Source organism: Nymphaea colorata, chromosome 7, assembly GCF_008831285.2.
Source record: "Nymphaea colorata isolate Beijing-Zhang1983 chromosome 7, ASM883128v2, whole genome shotgun sequence".
NCBI classification, from domain to species: domain Eukaryota; kingdom Viridiplantae; phylum Streptophyta; class Magnoliopsida; order Nymphaeales; family Nymphaeaceae; genus Nymphaea; species Nymphaea colorata.
In genome coordinates this window covers 6177505-6200219 of record NC_045144.1, presented here as the reverse complement: position 1 = coordinate 6200219, position 22715 = coordinate 6177505, and the positions used below count along the sequence as shown (strand labels likewise).

The window sequence follows — 22715 nt, the reverse complement described above, 5'->3', positions numbered from 1 at the left end:
AAAATGGTGTTATGCTAAAAAAAAACCTCTTACCCGTTTCGTTTTATTTTATTTCATTTAAAAAAAAAAAAAGAAATCCCGTGCGCACTCGCGCACTCGAGTTGAGCGCTATCGCGAGTGCTTGCGTCAAGCGTTGTCGTCGCAAGCACTTGCGTCGAGCGCTCGCGTGACGCAACCGCGTTCGAGCGATGCGTTTTGACCGCGCGCTGACGCGCCGAGCGCTGTTGCCGCCGGGACAGGGTCTGTGCATGGGGCAGGCACCATTCTTGGTCAACAACTACCCCTAAAGGGCGGTTTTGGCCTTCTTGGTTGGTTTTGACGTCATTTATTTTTTCTTGAGTTAAATTTAGTTTCAAGCCATGAAACTCATTCCTAGTATTTGCCGTTGAGCTCAATTTCGCAAAATTAAAATGAATTTTCCTCATCTTTTGACATATCTTTACTGGTAAGCAGTTTTTCCAAGTACCATCCTCTCTATTTGTGAAAATTTTAATAAAAATCTGATTGTTATCATCTATGTCATGAAGGTACGGGGTGCGTGTGCGGGTGCTAGTGCTGGTGTAGCACATTTCAAAAAATTTAAGAGCGGCAGTGCAGCGAGAGTATTTAATATTATTATTATTATTATTATTAATTTGATATAATAAACAGAATAATTATTTATTCTTTCGAAACCAAAAAGTAGCATTTTGATCAACCATCTCATCATGCATATGTTCAGCTCAAGTGCCACCGACATACTAATAACAGGAAAGGGCGTTCCTGGTTACATAGAAACAAGAAGTTTCCAGCCAAACACAGATGCAGATAGATTCATAGCAACCCCACAATGAGGGCGAATTATACAAAGCCAGCATACAACATGAGAGAATAGATAAACGCGCATAAGGAATAGATAAGGAATAAACGATCATGAAAGCATAAAAAGCCCCTAATATTGGAAAAATGGATAAGAGAAATCTGCAATGCAGTAATGGCTAATATAAACTCCCAAATCTGGGCCTATAAAAGACTGGCATTAGAAGGGGCAAATAAATGCCCAAATCAAACAAAAAATAAGAGAGAGCAAGAGACAAAGAAACTTACAATCCGCTGCCGCGCAAACAATGGCTTAGTCAACTAACGATTTTGAGGCATTGACGACAGGCTACAGACTGACAACAAACCAAAGGTAAGGTGGTCTGCGATCCAAATGAATGAAAGAAATGAAGAAGAAAAAAGAGAGAGAGAGACACTCACGCCGGTCGGATAGCCGGTGGAGGAAACGATCACAAGAGAGATAGAGACGATCGCAGCCGACGCTGGTCGCCGGACGGAGAGGAAGCTGCCGCCGGTCGTCGTACAGAGAGGAAGCTGCTGCCGGTGGAAGGGCCGATCGCAGGAGAGATAGAGACGGGCAGAAGGCGTTAGCAAATGGGCGACAGTCAGTCGTGCCTGATAGGTTTTGTTTTGTTGAAAATTAAAAAAAAAAAAACCCTAAAAAATGGACCAAAATAGAAAGACTCGTTTTTACCAATATCACCATCCTTGATGTCCCTTCATAAATATGAAGGCATACAAGTTGGTAAAAAATTGTTTTTGATTGTTAGAGCAATGCAGTTAAAATTTTCAGCAAGATTTCAACCAAAGCGGCTTTGGCAATTTGGCCACAAGCTGGTTTAGTCGGATTCATCTGGAACTCTAAAAATATACATAGGGGCAAAATGGTTATTTTAAATTCATAAACATAGGTATAGGTCACATATACTTTGGTTTATGACTTTCTTTCATTTTAGAACCTTAGTTCAAGCCAGTCCCCTTATTTCAATCCATCTCGGCCAAATTCATACGCAATGGTATTTTTGGTCGTTTGTTACCATATACATATTTTTCAAAAAACATAACTTAAGAGACACATAAACCACCTAAGGTAGCTTTTCATAAACATTTTATGGATTTGGTAGGCCTAAGCCCGGGCTCAGCCTATCGCAATTTGTCATTAAAAATTTAAAACTGAATTTTCCAAATGCCGCACTTACGCTGAACTTGCATCCAACCTAGGTCCGAACCTTATTTTTCAAAACTGAACCTAACTCAAGTCGAGTCCATGTCATATAGCTTGAACCCACCTAGTCCAACTTGAGTCAGGTTTAGGTGGTTGCTATGTCAGATCTCTATTTCATACTTCTGATCGAAATCATAAATCCAAGTCTTATTTTTATGTTTGGATCTCATGCCCAAGTCTCAAATTTGATGTATATTTTATAGATCCAGATCCATTATTCCCCTTTCAAATCTTGTCTATTGAATCATAGTCCAAATTGTAATACCATATCTATATCTATCTTTCCTTGGATATGGATCTAGATTTGAGCCTCAGCATCAACCCAAATGCATAATCTACATGTGAACCTAATGCATGTTATATCTCAAAAAATACATCATGGTTTTCTCACTCCACTCTTAATGTTAATTCACATGTAAGCACTTGAAACTTACAAAATTTTTTGCTAAGCGCTCTAGTGCATACAGAATCGAAATCCATATCCGTATATGGCTGGAATGAACATTTCTCTAATGTGTATCAAGTTTTATAATGAAGTTTAAAAGTGTATTTTCTCCTTTTCGTATTCTCACTTTGTTCGTTCTTCATGCTTAATGTCAATCCAAATACTTTCTCAAGAATCGAAGAGCGCTTCTCTGTGCACGAGTGGCTTTTTACGGAATTGAATTTTTAGTCCAGACGAAATCGCGCAATGGGCAAAATACAGTTGAATATATACTTTTAACATACGGTTTGGAGTGTTTCGAAAATCCCAAGGGGGTTTGGCCCTTCTCTCTTTTATAAATAGGGTTGGTAGCTCAAAACAAGTAAAATTTTTTATAGTCTTGGTCTAAGTCGTAGCTCGGATTGTATTAGCACTCAACCCAGACCCAACTAGACTTAGTGTGGGGGTCATGGGTGCAGGCACAGCCAGGGCACCAATTTCAGGTAATTTATTCTTTTTTTCTTTTTTCTTTTTTTATTTACAAGTTAGTTATATGTGTGTGTGTGTGTGTGTGTGTGCGCGCGCGTGCATGTTTAGTTTTATATTTTGCTTTTTAAGCATGTTTTGTTTAGATTTTACTTTTTAAGCAAGTTTAGTTTGGTTTCCTTTTTGCCTTCTCCATATCTAGCTTAGTTTATTTTTCTTAGTTGTTTTAGTAATGTTGTAGTTTAACATGTTTATTTTTTGGACTAAATTTATTTTAATGTCGTTAGGGTAGGCATAGTGGTCAGATATGCCCCTCTCGTTTTTGTCAATTTCTTTTGAATTCTTTACTTTTGTTTACTTAGTTTTACTTAAAGCATGCATGTAGAATGTAGTTTTCTTTTGTATATTCTTTATGCATGTATTGCACCTATGTTTTAATATGCACTAAACCTCCTTGCACCCATGATCTCAAACTAGACTGGGTCAGCCTAGTAACATACCATGTGTGCATCAGCCCATGTGTATGAAAACCTGAATCTAGTTTGGTCCTCATCAAGAACCATTTTAAAATAATAGTTTTTTGAAATATTTGTAAAATTAAACTTCTTTAAATGATTTTAAAAGCCCTAGGCTTTGTAGGCATCAGCTCAATTCTCTAATACTTAGCTCAAACAGGTCGTAGAGCCTAGTGCTTATAAACCCAGTCTCTTAGCCTAGGTCAAGTCCAATGTCATTAAATACTCATTCATATGAAATGAACAAAATATATATCATATATCACAAGGTTTGACTAATGAACACATTTACAGTCAAACTCCTCCCAAATATGTTCAAACCCAGTGTAGGCAAGATTGAACCCAGTGATTTTGACAGGCCTTACACCTAGCCCATTTTGTTCTTGAAATTCAATTCCAAGTATTGGATTCAAATCATAAACCCTTTCTTGATCTCAAAAATGACATTAACCTGAGTCTACCTGCTTAGATTTGGATCTCAAGTATTGGATTTTGGATCTCAAGTATTAGATTTTAGATCTTTGATTATGGATCTCACATCTTCGATTTTGGATCTTGGATTTTAGAGTTTGGATTTTGAATCAAATTTCACATAGAGTCTTGAATCATAAATTTCAGATCATGGATATTTGAATTTTGGATCATAAACCTTAGATTAAGGATTTTGGATATCAGATTTTGGGTTTCAAACTTTGGGTCTTGGATCTCCTAATACAATATGATATTTTGTATCTTCATGACATCTCCAATTTCAATTTAGAATAAGAATATCTCAAATCATGATCTCAATTTTTAGGTTCAGATTCAATCTTCCAACTATGTCCATGTCCTCCACCTCAATCCTAGTAGAGACTAAACTCCAGGTCTACATGACTTAGTTTTCCATACATCATTTTACATATATGATCTCGATTTGCATTGATCTATGATGATCCAAACATAAACAGATATCAAGATTAACTTCTCATTGTTTATAAGGATACATTTGCTTTCTTAGGTTTTGGATGAACATTTTAGTTTAATCCTTAGTCTGATTATCCCTGGTAAAAGAGCTAGAAAAGGTCAAACCTGGTACTGACAGGTTGAGTCCCGTCTCTCAAAATCCCGCACAATAAAACCAAAGCGAGTACAAGTATTTTATTTCATTTCTACAGTCAGCATGAAAGATTTTGGAAAAAAATTTACATATAAACAAAGGGCACCCATTACAGATAGAAAAATAACCGATTGATATCAAGAAAAGATGAAGAAGAAGAAAACGAAGAAAACACACACAAACATCTACTGGTTTGGAGACCAAAGTTCTCCTACGTCCACAGCCACATAGGAAGTTTTACCAACTTATAATAGAAAATACAAGGGATAAGCACCCCTTTCAAACACATGGATTAGGACAACACCCTAGAATGGCAAAAGTAAGGGTCAAGCTTCGACTCTAACAGGAAGCTGGCCAAATTAAGTCACCGTAGTGGTGGCAGATGCAGATAGCAAGGTAGAGAGGTAATGAAGAAAAGGAGGAAGTACTTAGCCATTCTGTTGATTCCAAGCTAAGAATAACGAGATAAATGTGAAGGAATATATATATATATATATATATGTGTGTGTGTGTTTATGTGTGTGTCCTGGTGTAAATCCTGAGAGAGAGAGAGATTATAGTGCTTTAGATAGAGATAAAGAGGTCGGCATTTTATAATAAATGTCAAATGCAGCTGTCAAAAGCAATTCTTAGTAATATCACCATAATAGTGGCATAGGAAGGGTCCTGTTTACCCAACCATCATGTCCAGAGCAGTCTTCTCCTTGTGCAGCTCGTTGGGTTCAATGAATCACAATTTTTATTTGGGCCAAACCAACTCAAGATAAGGACAGAAAATTATTTTTCTATTTTGGTACGACCACATTTATAACGGAATTAATTTTATATAGTGAGAAATTATGCATGCAGAACCAATAATACACTTGAATGTGGCCAATTAGAAATTAGGGTCGGTGATAGAATCACATATTAAGAGCAGTCTGCAATATTTAAATCTACTGCAATCTTCTAATAGGGCTGCAGATATCATATTGCCCTGTGTTATCATTTTGAGATTAATGGATTACGTATACAATGGCCCCATCAGTTGATCGTTTTAATTTTCTTACATTTTTTTGAACAATTATTTTAAGCTTTTTTAGCAGAAAATTAAAGTTTCTCTTAGGCAGGTAACAGAAAGTGACCACTAACATTTATATAATTAGCTTATAAGGATGTATGTTAATGCAATATATATATATATATATATATATATATATATATATATATAATTCGTAGTTTAGACACCATTAAGTCATGGATGAAACCCAGATGGCGTAAATGTGATAATTAAAGTGTTTTTCTTATAACCTAACCTTATCGGTATGATCTTAAGAATGAATTGATGCAAAATATTTGTTAAGTTGGTCATTTTTTGGAGTTCATTGGTGTTTTTATAATAAGTGAAAAAATGAATGGCTCCCATAACATCAACATTTTCATGGCAGAAAGATCCACGTTTCTCATAAAAGAGACTTGAATCAAAGCATGTTTTACATTAAAATAGTTTTTATAAATGTATCATGATGTTTCTATTTTGTTTAAATTATTTTTAATAAAAATTTAAAGGGTCTGGTTTTTCTCCCTGATCTAATTGTCTGGGATCTACCACTTACTCTCTCTCTCGGTATATATATATATATAGCTTTTAGGAAATTTTTTCTTTCCATCAGCAAAAGATATTCATAATGCATGTGTATTGTTCATTACCAATGCTAATTGTGGAATATTTGAATTCTTTATCAAAGAGTTGGCAGAAGGTAAGCCAAACTGACGTGCAGCTATGACCAATCTCTCGATCCTACACTATTAAACTATCACGTGTTGCTTAGTTAGTGGCAGGAACTTAAAGTAGTAAAACCAATTCATATACACTGTGTGATCAACAGCCTTGTACAAACGATTATTAGTTTTGTTAGTCCTGGGCCAAATGGGTTCATTGAACATTGAATATCAGCCTGTTTCTTTTGTGTTCTTTGTGGCAAGTGAGAGATACCCGGAAATGGCCTAAGCTCTCTTTCTTTTCTCCAGCCCCAAGGTTTAGGGTTACTTCGAGACGGATGAGAAGCGGCCACATATATCAATATAAAGCGTTGTGTATCAACCATCTGCATTCCCAATGAGTAGTGCCATGAGAATTGTCCGCCCATGCTATCAGGCTATGCTTGAATAGAGGGAAATGAAATGATTTTAATAAATGTAAAGGAAAAGGAAAGAAATGAATGAAAAATAAAGAAAAAGAAATGAACAAAAAGAAACTATTACAAAAGACTGTTTGGATGAAAAAGGAAAGGAAATAAAAGAACATGTCACAAGTTATGCTTGTTTAGCTGAAATGAAAGGAAAATATTTAAAATTGTTTTCAATAATACACTTAACATCTTTGATTTTGATTATATTAGCTTTCACACTTTATCATTCATTTTATATATATCCCTTTCCCTTCTCTCTACTGTACTCTCTGGCCAATCTTGAATAAGATTCACAAGTATTAATATAAGCAATAAATTATTCCCCCTCTCTCTCCCTCTTTCTCTCTCTCATTATATATGTATATCTAGACAATCCATTGTCTAAGTAGACAAAAGGAAATCCTGAGGTGGTAAGTTCGTAATATATTGAGAAAAAAACGTCATTTCTGCTAACCTTAATCTATAAAAGTTTCCAGACCAAACTTTGCAGCTATCTGCAGCAGTCCATCACAAGCCTGGAGATCCTGGGCCTTCCGATTTTCGATCATGATAGGCAATTTAATCGCCGGTCCTCTCCATCTCGTCGCGCTCCTTGCTGCCCTATGGGCGGTGGTCTGGTACTTTCGGTGGCGGAAAAGCGTGAGGGCGTGTTTGAATGACATCTTAAAAAAATGTCGGGTTCAACATTTGCACTTCTCATCTGCCAGAAGAACTGCAGAGCATTAACAGGACAACCAGCAGAACCATACATGTTGATCATTGTGGTCCAACTGATCACATCTTTCACCTGCATTATGTTGAATAGCTTAGATGCATCATCAATGGCTCCAATGCTCGAATACATTTTCAAGAGTGCATTACCTACTTTAAGGTGTGCATCAATTCTGAGTTTAACAGTAAAGCTATGAATGCATCTACACAGTTTTTCTGACCCCAGCCCAGCACAAGCAGAGATCAGACTCAACATTGTCACTAAATTAGGTCTCAAATCCAACAATTGGACTTCCTTAAACAATCGCACAACATCACCAAACAAGCAACGATTCACTGACCCAGAGATAATGGAATTCCATGTAGCTATATTAGGTTCAAGAACTTCCCCAAGAGCTCGATGAGAGCCATTAATACATCCACATTTCACATACATGTCCACCAAAGAGGTCCTTACGAAAGAATCACCTGCCAAACCACTTTTTTATAACGCAACCATGGATGCAAGAACCAAGACTCAAATCGATAAGGCGAGCTGAAGATCCAATCAGGCTGACCATGATGAATGAATTAAAAGAGAATTCCTCATATCGCATCCGAGAAAACAAACTCATAGCCTCCCCATCATATCCATTATGGATGTATTTGGAAATCATCAAAGACCAAACCACCTCGTTTCTTTCAGACATTTCGTCAAATACTTGGCGAGCAGAGTCTATGCAGCCCAGACCACCGTACATGTGGATGAGTTCAGCACAAACATAGAAGTTACGCAACATCTCGCCATCAATTTGTAAACTAGCGTCAATAGCTTCAGTATGACGATTATTTCTCTGTCCTTCCCTAAAAAGCGATAGAAACAGAAAACGATGGCGAAAGAACGTGAGGCAAGACGAGAAAGGAACCTAGAGCAAGAGAAAAGATGAAGGGGGGGGGACCAGAACCTAGGGAAGAAGGGGAGACGTAGGAGCGGAGGAGGGTCGGGAGAACAGATCGGAACCGAAGACGACGGAGTGGAGGAGGACGACACAGCCACGTTCTTGCAGGCGATGCGATCGCCGAGATCCTGCTCTGGTAGGGGACAAAAAAATGGGGGCAAAGGAGAAAGGCAGGGGAGATGGAGGCGGAGGTGGAGGAGAAGGAGATGGGGGCAGAGGTCGAGGGCTTCGGGTTGGGGTTGGGGTCGGGGCTGGGGAGATGAATTTCTGTCCTGTCTGTTCTCAGGGTTAGCTTGGAACTCCTGTTCTCCGTGTCTTGTGGTAAGACCTCTTAATCTATAAAGGTTTTCTGAACCAAAATTATGAACAAGCAGGAGTCCTTGACCCTTCCAATTTTCGATCATGATAGGTGATTTAATCGCCACTCCTATCCATCTGATCGTGCTTCTTGCTGCCGTATGGAGGAGATCTCGTACTTACGAGGCAAAACAGCCGACCGCCACCTGGTCCAACTTCTGCCTCTGATCCTGATCGGCAACCTTCCGTTCCTCGGCGCGATGCCCCACCACTCCATCGCTGATGTCGCTAAGCGCTACGGCTCCATCCTCTCCCTTTTAGACAAAGGTATTTTAAAATTCTGTTATAAAGATATATACATTTTAGGCTTTTAAATATCTTTATGATTGCTTTTTATCCTTTTTAATAGTTGCCTTTGTTTTTCACTTTATGGAAAGCATTTTGGTCGTTGGCGTGCATTTAACCAGCTTATGACCTTTCTTTATTATAATTCCAAAAGATTCAAATTCACGCATTAAAGTTTTTAGAATAAACTTATTGGTTTTGTTGACAACTACCAGCGGCTTGGAATTAACTTTTTCTCCATTTTTAAATACGTGATGCTTGGTATTAAATCCTTTTGGAAAGGCTTTAGCTTTCATTTTTACAGTAAACGCAAGTTCTTTATTTTCGTTCAACGCTTAATCAAGGGTTTTAAAAGTAGGGCAGTATGTTGGAGCTTTACTAGAAATCTAGATAGCGCACAACGAAAATACAGAAATCGAAAAATAAACATTCATGATTCATATGGTTTCATGTAGGGCGGAAGTAGAACCTGTAGAGGCGACCGCCGACTGAATGTCGGCGGCTGTGGGAAGAACGGCTACAGTCCCTATAGAGTCGTTCCCCTGCGGAGGTAGCGGCGGCGGCGGCGGCAATGGGTTTCTCTCCTCAGCCATAGCAGCCCAGTGATGGGGACAGGCAATTTACGTATGGTTAAGGGGACCGATTACCCAGACGGTAAAAACTTGATGTATCTCACACCATCACAAGACACAAGTATTTATACTTAAGGGTCCGAAACAGATATGGACCCGTATCGACGCAGGACTATCCAGATAGGGAAATCCCAACAATCTCCCACTAGTCCAAGTCGATATCAAGGGTAAACAAAATGAATGGATTAGCCTTAAAATATATTCCAAGGTCCCACCTTGTTGTCTTACAAAGCTTCTCAACAAACAAATGAGAATACAAAATAAATAGACAACAAACTTAATGAGAATCAACAAACTGTATGTGATCACATTTATAAATGTTTGCATAATAGTGTGTTTACATTGAACTACACAAACCCATCCTCTTAACATGTTCAAAGAACATACCAGATGCTAGCGCTTTAGTAAGAGGATCTGCAACCATATTTGTAGTCCCAATGTGTTGAATACACACTAGTTGATTCTCTGTCCTTTTCTTAACAACAAAATACTTAAGTTCCATATGCTTACAAGAAGTAGTACTTTTGTTGTTGTTGGAAAAAGACACTGCAGCTTCATTATCAAAGTGAACCTTAAGTGGTCTATCAATGGATTCCACTATCTTGAGCTGTGAAATGAAGTTCTTTATCCAAATTGCCTGTGATGTAGTCTCATATAATGCAATGAATTCTGCTTCCATGGTGTGAGCAGCAGTCACAGTCTGCTTTTTGCTCCCCCATGAGATGGCACCTCCCGATAAAAGGAAAACAAAACCAGTAGTAGACTTTCTACTATCGGTACATCCTCCAAGATCGGCATCAGAATAGCCAATCACTTCTAAATGGTCCACCTTGCGATATGTCAACATGTAATCTTTTGTCCCTTGCAAGTATCGCATGACTCTCTTTACGGCCTTCCAATGTGCCATGCCTGGATTAGACTGAAATCTACCAAGCATGCCAACAGCAAAGGAAATGTCAGGCCTAATACAAATCGGTGCATACTGCAAGCTACCAATCGCAGATGCATATGGAATGTTGATCATTTGTGCCTTTTCAAATTCGTCCTTTGGACAATCATTTAGGCTCAATTTATCCCCTTTAGCTATGAGTGCCGAAGTAGGAGAACAATTCTCCATCTCATATCTTTTAAGAACTTTATTGATGTATGCTGATTGGGAGAGACTTAAAACACATTTAGATATGTCTCGACTAATCTCAATGCCAAGAACAAATGAAGCCTCACCCATGTCCTTCATCTCAAAATGAGATGCGAGAAAATGTTTGGTTTATGTTAGCAATTGAAGATCATTTGAAGTAAGCAAAATGTCATCCACATATAAAGTCAAAATTATGAACTTACTCCCACATGTCTTAAGATACACACATCGATCAATGATGTTTTCTGTAAACCCAAAAGTCGTAATGACTTCGGAAAACTTAATGTACCATTGACGTGAGGCCTGTTTAAGTCCATAAATCGCTTTATTAAGTTTGCAAACCAAATGATCTTTACCACTCTCAGAAAACCCTTGAGGTTGATCCATATATACCTCTTCATCCAAATCACCATTCAAGAAAGCCGTTTTCACATCCATCTGATGTAGCTCTAAGTCAAAATGAGCTACAAGTGCAAGGACAATCCTTATTGACTCTTTAGCAGAGACAGGTGAATATGTCTCATTATAGTCAATGCCCTCCATTTGTGTGAATCCTTTAGCAACCAATCTTGCCTTGTATCTCTCTATGTTGCCTTTACAGTCTCTCTTGGTCTTATAGACCCATTTACACCCTACGGGCTTTACTTCTTCAGGCAACGACACAAGGCTTCATGTCTGGTTTTTAGCCATAGAGTCAAGCTCTTCTTTCATGGCATTAATCCAGTGCCTATATTGTTTGCTTTCAACGGCTTCAATGAATGTGAAAGGATCATCATCAACATCTATGAAATCACTAGGCTCTTGTAGGTATACCACATAGTCTGATGATATGGCAGATCTCCTGGCCCTTGTAGATCTACGAACAGGTAATTGATCATTTTCAATTTGTATGTCCACATCCTGTTCGTGTTCATAAGTATGATCTACACTTAATTTATCTGGATCTGATGCATTGCCTGTATGATTTGCATTCATGTCATCGTGGGAGACAACATAATTATACACATTTATATTTTCTTTATCAGGTCTACTTTCAGTATCCTGTATTTCCTTAAAATTGAGGTTTTGTAATGCATCTAACCCAAATGAGCCATCTTCCAGGAACTTAGCCTTATCTGTTTCCACAATATGTGGTGTATGAGATGGACAATAAAACCTATAGCCTATCGATCTTTTTGGATAACCAATAAAGAAACCACTGGTTGTTCTAGGATCAAAGGCTTTTATGTAGGGGTTATACAATTTAGCTTCAGCAGGACATCCCCATTTGTGCATATAAGAAAGAGAAGGTTTCCTACCTGTCCATAACTCGTAAGGAGTTGTGGGAACAGCCTTAGTAGGAACCCTATTCTGGATATGCACTGCTGTTCTGAGAGCTTCACCCCACAAACTTAGAGGGAGAGTAGAGTAATTTAACATAGCTCGAACAATTTCTTTAAGCGTACGATTTTTTCTTTCAGCAATACCATTTTGGTAGGCGCTGCCTGGCATAGTGTATTGAGGCACAATGCCTTCTTCCTTTAGAAATCGCGCTAATGGTCTCTCCCTTTGTCCCATCTCAGTGAACCTACCATAATATTCACCACCTCTATCAGATCTGACTATCTTGATAACCTCACCGGTTTGTTTCTCTACTTCTTTCTTATAGTCTTTGAAAACTTGACACACATCGGATTTTTCAAAGATTAAGTAGAGATACAAATACCAAGAATAGTCATCTATAAAGGTGACAAAATACTTTTCGCCTGTGTAACAAGGAGGGAAAAGTCCACAAACGTCTGTGTGAATAAGTCCTAACTTTTCAGTACATCGCTCGGCACCTTCTTTATATATGTTAGTTTGCTTTGCCTTTATGCAATCTACACATATGTCGTTATCTGTAAAATCAAGAGATCGTAAGATCCCTTCATTTAGGAGTCTCCTTATTCTCTTTTCAAAGATATGACCCAAACGGCGGTGCCATAGCATGTATGAATCATCCTTTATGGTACTACACTTATTGCCAATTATATTATGACTAGAAACCAACGATTCAGGAGATTGGATCTTCACATTCAACTTGTATAAACTATCACACAAAATAGCAGAACCAATTTCAACAAGATCTTTATAAATCAACATCTTTGAGTTTTCAAACTTTAAACAGAAATCAAATTTGTCCAGTCTTGATACAGAAATTAAGTTTCTACTATATGATGGAACAAAGAAAACATCATGAAGATCCAAAACAAAGCCAGTATCAAGCCTAATCTGGCATTCTTCTACAGCCTTCACATGTGAGCGCATTTTGTTTCCTGAGAAAATGCTCCTCTCATGTAGTGTTGGTTCCCTTTTGCTCAGAAAGTCCTGTAAATTATTGGCAATATGCACAGTAGCACCAGAGTCAATCCACCAGCTATTAATAGGAACATGTAACATATTACTTTCAAGTGAAACAAATGACATGTTACCTTTTTTCTCTAACCAATTCTTGTACTTGATGCAGTCTGACTTCTTATGCCCCTTTTTCTTGCAAAAGAAACACTTTATAGGGGCTAAGTTAGTCTGCGCAGTTTGAGAAGCAGTTTGTCCTGTTGACTTCTTCTTGGCACTCCTTTTCATTGAACTTTTCTTTATGCCAACTTTACCAGCCCCAAAGTGAGAAACCATATGTGCACTTTGCAACTTCTCACCCTTCATTCTTTCCTCCTCTTCAACACACTTGGACATCAATTCATTGAATGTCCATTCAGTATTATGTGTGTTGTAACTGATCTTGAAAGGAGTATATTCAGCTGGTAAAGAGGTCAAAGTAAAGAATACCAAGAATGATTCAGAAATAGTCAACTTCATGTCATTCAATTGAGAAGCAATGTTCCTCATCTCTAACATATACTGGCGAATGTTACCCCCTCATTGATATTTCAGAGATATTAACTTTGACAATAGGGTACTGGATCTGGCTTTATGAGAACTAACAAACTGAGCCTCAACTGCATCCAAGAACTCTCTCACCGATCTACAAGGTGGGATAGCACCACGTATGTTCTTAGCGACCCTTGATTGCAAAAGCAACAAGCTTAGTCGGTTATAACGCTCCCACTTGTCAAAATACACTATTTCATTATGTGTACTTTCTGGTGTAAGAGGTGGTGGCTCAGGTCGCCTCAAAGCCATATCCAGATCCATATACCCCAACGTAAACACAACATTTTCTTTCCATTCAGCATAATTTGAATCATCAAGTAAAGGGATATAATTTGAGCCATTAAAATAAGTAGATCCAGGCACTGCAGACGATAAAAGACATCCATAAGTTGACATGCATTATATAAGACAAACCATATGGAACAGTAAACCAAATAAAAGGCTCTTTATGTCTACTATTTCCAAGACAAATACCCGGGGTCATTAGGATACTATTTTGGTAATATACCTAATACGCACACTAGGAAATGTAAATTCAAACTATAGTTAAGCATAACACCTTTGGGTGTAAAATGACACAACTATGTAATGATCTATTTTTCTATTTTACTCTACTTATTCTCCTGAACATAACACACTACCTTTGGGTAATTATGTTACTTCAAATGAGAATGAGCACAACATGAAACACTAATGTGCCTTTAAATCATGCGTAGTCACTTTGGTGAGGTATAACATGATTTAACTAATCATAGGCTCCTTACATTAGCGTTATCGCATAATTTTATGATCATGCAATAAAATTTAACCTTAGCATAATCTTAAACAAAAAACATAATACAAAAATATAACATGTCAGAATAACACATTTAAAATGAAATACACGAATCACATGAATCATTTCTGCATAATCAACTTAATGCTATCTAAATTATTCATTAAAGCTCCATAAAACATAATGAATCGGTCCTGTATCGATCTAAAATGATCAAACCAATCCATTAAACACCTTAAATGGGCATACAAACACATGTACCAGCTTCCTCTAGCTTAGAACCGGTCCCGTATCAGTCTTAAATGGACCGAACCGGTGGAAAACTAGATGAACCGGTCTGAAAAGGGAAAGAACCAGTCTCAAACGACTCTGAATCGGTTCAAAAAGGCCCAAACCGGTTCTAAAACTGAATGAACCGGTCTGAAAATCAATGAACCGGTCCAGAAAAGATCTGAATGGGTTCTAAAATGCCTGAACCAGTCTCAAAACAGTCCGAATAGGTCCCCAAAAGCTTGAACCGGTCCTGAAACGGACCGTATCGGTTTCTTTCGGTTCTGTTTTAAAGAATCAGTCCGTATGGATACGGGTCGGGTCCGATAGGACACGACCCGATCCAGAAACTTAAAACGCGGGTGGAAGAACGGGCGGGAACGAGTTTTTTTTCTTTTTTTTTTTTTTTTATAATCTTTATGGATCCGGGTCGGGTTAGCATGACCCGACCCGGGTCCGACCCACCCGCTCGACCGCGCGAGCGGTTTCGGGGAAGGCTGAAACCGCCTCCCACCACTGCTGCCCTAGCCTAACGGCAGAGGCGATGGGGGCGGCGGGAGATGCACCAGACGGCCGTCCCACCGGCGGTGGGACAGATCCGGCGGTTGCCTGGCGCCGTCCGGCACCCGGCGACACCGCTGGCCATTCCCAATGGCTGATGGGCATGGACGCCCCGCCCCTTTCGTCTTTGAAGCAATAAACAGAAAACGGAAGGGGAAGGGCGTCGAGTGATCCTCATTCCTGTCGCCCGATAGAAAACGGACGGACGATGCACGAAACCGGAGCCGTCCTGACTCCCGACTCCCGCCGCCTGAGGACGGCAGGCCGGACGTCGCTGGGCTCCGAGCAATCCAAGCCTAATGCCCTCTGCCCGTTTCCCCTTTTCTGTTCATTCCCAACGCAGTGGGTGGGCGCCGGCAAGAGCCACGTCCATTGCCTCTTCCTGCGACTGCAACAGAAGCCCAACGCTTCCATCGCCTATTGTTCCGACAGAGGAAGGAACAGGCACGCCGGTGACCACGTTTCTGCCCTATTCCCTTTGCGTGAAAAAACATTATGCAAAGGGAAACGCGCAGCGATGCATGGAGTGGGCCCATAACCCATTGTTGGAGCTTTACTAGAAATCTAGATAACGCACAAACGAAAATACAGAAATCGAAAAACAAACATTCATGATTAATGTGGTTTCATGTAGGGCGGAAGTAGAACCTGTAGAGGCGACCGCCGACTGAATGTCGGCGGCTGTGGGAAGAACGGCTACAGTCCCCATAGAGTCGTTCCCCTGCGGAGGTAGCGGCGGTGGCGGCGGCGGCAATGGGTTTCTCTCCTCAGCCATAGCAGCCCAGTGATGGGGACAGGCAATTTACGTATGGCTAAGGGGACCGATTACCCAGACGGTAAAAACTTGATGTATCTCACACCATCACAAGACACAAGTATTTATACTTAAGGGTCCGAAACGGATATGGACCCGTATCGACGCAGGACTATCCAGATGGAGAAATCCCAACACAGTACACTACTTTTGTTGACAAAATAACCTTCTACAAAAAAAATTGAAAAATGCAACACTATTTCCAGTCATTCTCTTTTCCTTAATGCAACTGGACGGCCGGAGGTTGGTAGATCACTAAAAATTTAATGCAACCCGCCGGAAGTTGTTAGATCACTAAAAATTTCAAACTGTCGGTGCTAATATTTACCAACGTGCATGGCATGGTTTATAGTATGGCTATAGTTTATGATGATTATATGTGCTTGTTGACCTCATATCTTCCAAACATTGACGACTTTTTAATCTTGGGACTATTCGACAACAGTATTATGCACATCAGCAGATTATGTAAATGAATTTGAACGAAAATGGGATATCAGTAGTTGCTGTAGATAATAACAGGTTACAAGACGCATAAGTTCAACACTTGAGGGATGGAAGAAAAATGAAGACGAACAGGGAGAAGCGGTTCACCTGCGCGGTTGTGGTTGTGGATGTCTCCTTCAACAATGGGCACCGGCGGGGAAGGTGATGGATATCGGTGGTTGAGGGACGACGGCGGCCAAGCTCAGTGACGACGGCAACGGCGACGTCGTCGGATTCTGGTGCGGGCACCTGCAAGGAACAGATAGAGCGGGAGACAGCAGCTGAAACCGTCGACGGGTGCCGTTGCCGTGGGGCAGGCAGGAGTACTCTCTCGGTGAGGGAGGACGGCGGCGACGCTCGGACTCGACGGCGACGGCAAGTCTTTGGACGCCGGGTGTCGCACTCACTGACTCACTGGGCGGGGAGGAGAGAGAGAGAGAGAGAGAGAGGGGTCGATGTCGATGAAGAGTTGCCAGAGTAACTGTTGAGAGGGGATCTGATCTCTGCCGCTCAATGGGACGGGATCGAGCGGCTGAGGTCGGCTGTCATCGTCATGGTTCAGTCTCTCTCTCTCTTTTTATATATATATATATATATATATATATATATATATATATATATATATATGATTTTGATCTTTATGGATTTCATTAATCCTTGAATGGTGGTTTGGAATAAGTAGCTAACAATTTGGAGAGATTGGTAGATGACAGTATGTTTCATGAAGAGTACACAAGCACTTTTCACCTGCCACGGTTATCGGTCTCACCAGTCTCACCAAACCTTGCTCTGTCTTAGCTCCTGTACATCATCCTAATTACAAACAGCTGGTACTGACAAGCACGGTAGAATGGATAATTACCGAGTGTGATCGGACACCCCAACATTCAAAAGAAAGTTTAGGCCCAACTCTATTCTGCTGTCGGACCGGCTGGTCAAGGAATTAGACATACCAACATAGCCAAACTTGATTCCTTGGTCAGCTGGAACCGGAACCAACTGGTCAAGGAATCAGACGTACCAAATCTGACATAGCATTCCGTCATCAGTTGAAACCAGCTGGTCAAGGAATCAGACATACCAAATCTGATATATCTACCGCAGGTGGTTGTTAAGGAGACATTACGCCTCCACCCATCTATGTTGCTCTCCCTCCCGCTCATTGCCAAGGAAAGCTGCCAACTTGCCCGGTGCCACATCCCGTCGCTCTCCCACCCGCTCATTTGCCAGGAAAAGCTGCCAACTTGCCGAGTACCACATCCCCAAGGGTGCCCGCCTCTTGGTCAATGTCTCGGCTATCAGCCGGGACCCGAGTGTGTGGACCAATCCACTAGAGTTCTAGCTGGAAAGGTTCATGCTCGGATCCAAGTACGAGCACATAGATGTAAGGGGGAACGACCTGGAGAATTTGCGCCAGCTGATCTATGGGTTCGGATGCCAGATGCCGGCCACTGAAGGTCCAGCCTACGCTCGCTTTGCAGAGGGCCGTGCCACTGAAGGTCCAGCCTACGCTCAGGCTTGCCCCAAGGGCTTACCTTGTTTAGCTCACAGACTTGGTCTGGTTTTGAGCTGTAAACAAGATGTTTAGTTATGGATAATGCAAAGTCTGGGCTTCAGGTTTATGGGCTTATGTTTGGCAAAGCTGTACTACCCTCTCTCTATCCCAGGTAAAACCTTTCGCTGTCAATTTGGCTGCATGTATGAGAAGCCCGAGATATGGGGACTACTGAAGAGAAATCCTTTTATATATATATATATATATAGTAAGAAAGAGATTTTCAAAATCTTTTTGACCATCAGCAAAACATATTTAGATAATCAGAAAAATTTATGTATTGTTCAATGCCAATGCAAATTATAGAATATTTGTATTCTTTATCATTGAGTTGGCAAAAGCTAAGTCAAATTAATGTGCGGATATGACCAATCTCTATCATAAACTATCAAGATATCATGTGTTCTCAAAAAATCATATACCGCGCGTGATTACCAGCCTGTATAAATTATTATTGGTTTTGTTAGTCCTACATTATATTAGTCCCTCAAACAATTATTTTCAGTCTGTTTTTCTATGTTCTTGGGCAGCTGGGCGGAGGGGATACCCTAAAAAGGCCAACCAATGAAAGGACTTTCACCATCTCGTCAGTCTTACTTTTTTCATTTACGTTCCTATTGCTGCAAAGTATCTTCAAAGCAAAATCAACAAAAAATATATGGTTAATCAAAGTGACCAATAAACATCAAAGTGACCAATAATCTTTTTGCATGTTACATCACAATAACATGTGAGGGAAAATTTCTATGTATAAACCCTTGTAATTTCAAAAGGATGCAATTAGATATATATGAATAGATATTTTTGTTTACTTTTATCAACATAAAATGTTGTGACCAATCAGACTAAGTATTAAATCTGTAATTATATTTAGAGAAGTGGTCGAGTACAATGTTAGGACTACTAGAAAAAGTCAATGTAACATTAAACAGGGGTGGGTAACAATTTAGCCTCATTCTACTGCTATCGTAGTGGGGAAGGTTCCTATAGCAAAAAGATTGGAGAGAGAATGAAATACTCTCATTTTCTTGCTAAAGTTTGAGTTGGTGATAAATGAGTTATTCTTTTATTATCTCAGCCATGAAGTGAGAGAAAAAAAGCTAGAAGGTTGCTGATTTAGACTCCATGTCATTTTTGTTTGGGTCATTGCTCTATTAAGTTTGGCAATCATGTATGTATATATAATAGTTATGTGCAAAGGTCATGTTGTAACCTGAAGGTATATGAATATGTCTATGTTGAAGAAGGAACTGATTAGCTATAGTCAACCCGGATTGTCATTGCCAATAGATTACTCAAGTATGTATCTAGAAATATATAAAGACCTATATATGGACATCTATGCAGTTTTAAAAGAATATACAATAATCTGATCGTGTATATATATATATATATATAATATTGTCAATCTTGAAGAATAAATTCGTCAGTCTAGAACAATAAATTGTTTTATAATCTTTCTCCCTCTCTAGGCAATCAACTGACAAAGTAGAAAATTGGATTAGATAGATAAGGTTTGACTCACGGATGACAACTGCAAACGGTCGAGTGGTAAGTTTGTGATATATTGAGAAAAGAACGACATTTCTGCTGACCATAATCTATAAAAGTTTCTCGAATTACTTGCAGCTATCTTCAGTCGTCCATGACAAGCCTGGAGATCCTGACTCATCCGATTTTCGATCATGATAGGCGACTTAATCGCCAGTCCTATCCATCTCATCGTGCTCCTTGCTGCCCTATGGGCAGTGATCTGGTACTTCCGGCGGCAGAACAGCCGACTGCCACCGGGCCCCAGCGGCTGGCCACTGATCGGCAGCCTGCCGGCCCTCGGTGCGATGCCCCACCACTCCATCGCGGAGCTCGCTAAGCGCTACGGCCCCATCCTCTCCCTCCGCCTCGGCACCACCACGGTAGTCGCCGCGTGCTCGGCGTCGGCGGCACGCGAGTTCTTGAAGCACAACGACACCAATTTCCTGTCGCGGCCGCGGAACGCCGTGGCGAAGCACATGGCGTATGACTCAAATGACATCGTGTGGGCGGAGTACGGGCCTAAGTGGCGGAGCCTGCGGAAGATCTGCGCCGTCCACCTGTTCTCTAACAAGGCGCTCGACGACTTCCGGCTCGTTAGGGAGAAAGAGGTGGGGATCCTGGCGGCGTCATTGGCGCGGGCAGGCGGGGTGGGGGAGATCGTCGCTGTGGGGGAGGCAGTGCACTGCTGCATCGCGAACGCGCTGGGGATGGTGCTGATAGGGAGAAGGGTGTTCGAGGATGGGGAGGACGCCAGAGAGTACAAGGAGATGGTTGTGGAGGGGATGCAGCTGTTGGGGGTGTTCAACATAGGGGACTTTGTGCCTTCGCTGGAGTGGATGGACCTCATGGGTGTGGCCAAGAAGATGAAGGACTACTACCGGAGGCACGACGGCTTCATGCAGAGGATTATAGATGACCATGCGTGCTCTTCTAGCGTTGGATTGCAGGGCGACTTTCTCAGCGTGCTGCTGCGGCTGAAGGATGATCCCGTCGGTCTTGATGGTCTCAATGGCAAGCTGACGGATATTGACATCAAAGCCTTGCTAACCGTCTCTCTCTCTCTCTTTTTCTCTCCTTCTCCTTCGATTCATATGAATTGTGGTTTTTCTTAATATCCAACTGCTTGCATGCATCTATACGCTGCAAATATGCATTACATGAATTGTCCCGAGGTGGCCTTTCTTAAATCGAGTTGCATGCACACCTCGCACAACAAATATGAATCAGAAAAGAAAGAAGTGAGACAGGTATTTATAAATTCTTTTACAAAGCTATGTACATTTTTTGACTTTCTCCATCATTTTTACAGTAATCTTTCAACGCTTAATCAAGGATTTTAAAAGTAGGATAGTACTCTACAAAAATAACTTTTTACATAAAAATTGAAAAATACAACACTATTTCCACTCATTCTCTCTCTAATGCAACTGGTCGCGGAGAGGTTGCTAGATCACTAACTAAAATTTTGAAAATGTAATTACAAAATTTTAGCAACATGGCTTATTCCTCTCTCTCTCTCTCTCTCTCTCTCTCTCTCTCTATATATATATATATATATATATATATATATATATATATATATATATATATATATATATATATATATATATATATATATATAATTAGTTTCATTTAATCGTTTATATATATATGTGTAATTGCTTTCATTAATTCTTGACTGAAGGGTGTTTTGGAATAAGTAGCAATTTTGAAAGGTTAGATAACTACATGTTTCATTTAAATTCATGAAATCATGCAAGAGTACACAAGCAAGAAATAAGCAAATTATTTGTCTTTTCACCTGCCATGGTTATGGCACTCACCAAACCTTGCTCTATTAGTCATCACTAATTACAAGGCAATTGCAAATGCAGGATATGTTCACAGCTGGTACGGACACTTCAACAAGCACCGTGGAATGGGCAATTGCCGAGCTGATCAAGCACCCCCAAATCCAAAAGAAAGTTCAGGCCGAACTCGATTCTGTTGTTGGCCGGGACCGGCTGGTCAATGAATCAGACATACCAAATCTGACGTATCTGCAGGCTATTGTCAAGGAGACATTCCGCCTCCACCCATCGACGCCTCTCTCAATCCCGCGCATTGCCAGTGAAAGCTGCGAGGTAGCCGGCTACCACATCCCCAAGGGTGCGCACCTCTTGATCAATGTCTGGGCTATCAGCCGGGACCCGAGCATATGGACCTATCCATTGGAATTCCAGCCAGAGAGGTTCATGCCTGGATCCAAGTATGAGCACATAGACGTAAGGGGGAATGACTTTGAAGTGATACCTTTCGGGGCAGGCCGAAGAATTTGCCCGGGCATGAGCATGGGCATAAGGTCGGTGCAGCTGATCACCGCGACCTTGGTCCATGGGTTCGAATGGGAGCTGCCGGCAGGTCAGCTTTCAGAGGCATTAAATATGGATGAGTCTTATGGAATCACTTTGCAGAGGGCCATGCCCCTCAAGATCCACCCTAAACCCAGGCTTGCTTCAAGCGCTTACCTTACTTAGCTCACACGCATGGTCTGTTTTTGAGCTATAGACATGTTTAGATATATAAGACTATGTAAAGTCTGGACTTCAGACTCATGGGACTATGTTTGGCTAGACCGCACCACCTCTCTCTCTATTCCAGCCGAAATCTCAGGCCGTCCATTTAGCTGCATGTATAAGAGGCCGAGATATGTCCAAGGCTATTGGAGAAACCTTCTCCTTCTATGAGTGTGTTCTATGAGTGTGTGTATGTATATCTATATATAATAATGTAGGTGTGTGTACACCTACTTCTATTTTCCATCATTTTAAACTCAGAGCTTGTTCTTGTTAAGTGCTATTAATTTCAAAGTACTAAATGATAATGTTAGGTTGGAAGGGGACATGGCCGCTTCTGACATTAAAAAATAAAAATAAATATATGTGCTCAAATATTTGAAGCAAATTTTATAAAAAAAGATAACAAGAATGATAAATTAATCAACTTTTTCTAATGTGTCAAAGAAGAAGTCACGTCAG

At 40.4% G+C, this 22715-nt stretch overlaps 3 protein-coding genes and 1 long non-coding RNA gene across 4 annotated transcripts; 1 reads left to right on the top strand and 3 right to left on the bottom strand.

The window, feature by feature from the left end:
• Positions 1–6969: 6969 nt before the first annotated feature.
• LOC116257506 (pentatricopeptide repeat-containing protein At2g42920, chloroplastic-like) lies at positions 6970–7883 on the bottom strand. The gene is made up of 2 exons (XM_031634331.2): positions 7602–7883; positions 6970–7523 (listed from the first exon to the last, which is right to left on the bottom strand). Exons 1-2 carry the CDS (start codon positions 7881–7883, stop codon positions 7281–7283), a joined length of 525 nt encoding a protein of 174 aa, XP_031490191.1. The 3' UTR covers positions 6970–7280.
• On the bottom strand, positions 7678–8789 carry LOC116257505 (pentatricopeptide repeat-containing protein At3g56550-like). The gene is made up of 2 exons (XM_031634330.2): positions 8392–8789; positions 7678–8290 (listed from the first exon to the last, which is right to left on the bottom strand). Exons 1-2 carry the CDS (start codon positions 8787–8789, stop codon positions 7912–7914), a joined length of 777 nt encoding a protein of 258 aa, XP_031490190.1. The 3' UTR covers positions 7678–7911.
• A 4185-nt stretch (positions 8790–12974) lies between these two features.
• On the bottom strand, positions 12975–17158 carry LOC126410250 (uncharacterized). Its single transcript, XR_007573896.1, has 3 exons — positions 16719–17158; positions 13248–14066; positions 12975–13143 (listed from the first exon to the last, which is right to left on the bottom strand). It is a non-coding gene; the product is annotated as an uncharacterized LOC126410250 (long non-coding RNA).
• Positions 17159–19779: 2621 nt separating this feature from the next.
• Positions 19780–22509, top strand: LOC116257503 (flavonoid 3'-monooxygenase CYP75B137-like). Its single transcript, XM_031634328.2, has 2 exons — positions 19780–20747; positions 21573–22509. The coding sequence occupies exons 1-2, from the start codon at positions 19851–19853 to the stop codon at positions 22212–22214; spliced, it is 1539 nt and encodes a 512-aa protein (XP_031490188.1). The 5' UTR covers positions 19780–19850; the 3' UTR covers positions 22215–22509.
• Positions 22510–22715: the final 206 nt, after the last annotated feature.

What these genes read in the sequence shown, in the direction of transcription:
- LOC116257506 (XM_031634331.2), bottom strand. Translation starts at nt 7,883, where the DNA reads ATGTATGTGAAATGTGGATGTATTAATGGCTCTCATCGAGCTCTTGGG. An exon ending in GAATTGATGCACACCTTAAA is followed by an intron (nt 7,524 to 7,601) that starts GTAGGTAATGCA and finishes AACATAATGCAG; the next exon opens with GTGAAAGATGTGATCAGTTG.
- LOC116257505 (XM_031634330.2), bottom strand. Translation starts at nt 8,789, where the DNA reads ATGATCGAAAATTGGAAGGGTCAAGGACTCCTGCTTGTTCATAATTTT. An exon ending in CGTCTCCCCTTCTTCCCTAG is followed by an intron (nt 8,291 to 8,391) that starts GTTCTGGTCCCC and finishes ATCGCTTTTTAG; the next exon opens with GGAAGGACAGAGAAATAATC.
- LOC116257503 (XM_031634328.2), top strand. Translation starts at nt 19,851, where the DNA reads ATGATAGGCGACTTAATCGCCAGTCCTATCCATCTCATCGTGCTCCTT. An exon ending in ACATCAAAGCCTTGCTAACC is followed by an intron (nt 20,748 to 21,572) that starts GTCTCTCTCTCT and finishes TTGCAAATGCAG; the next exon opens with GATATGTTCACAGCTGGTAC.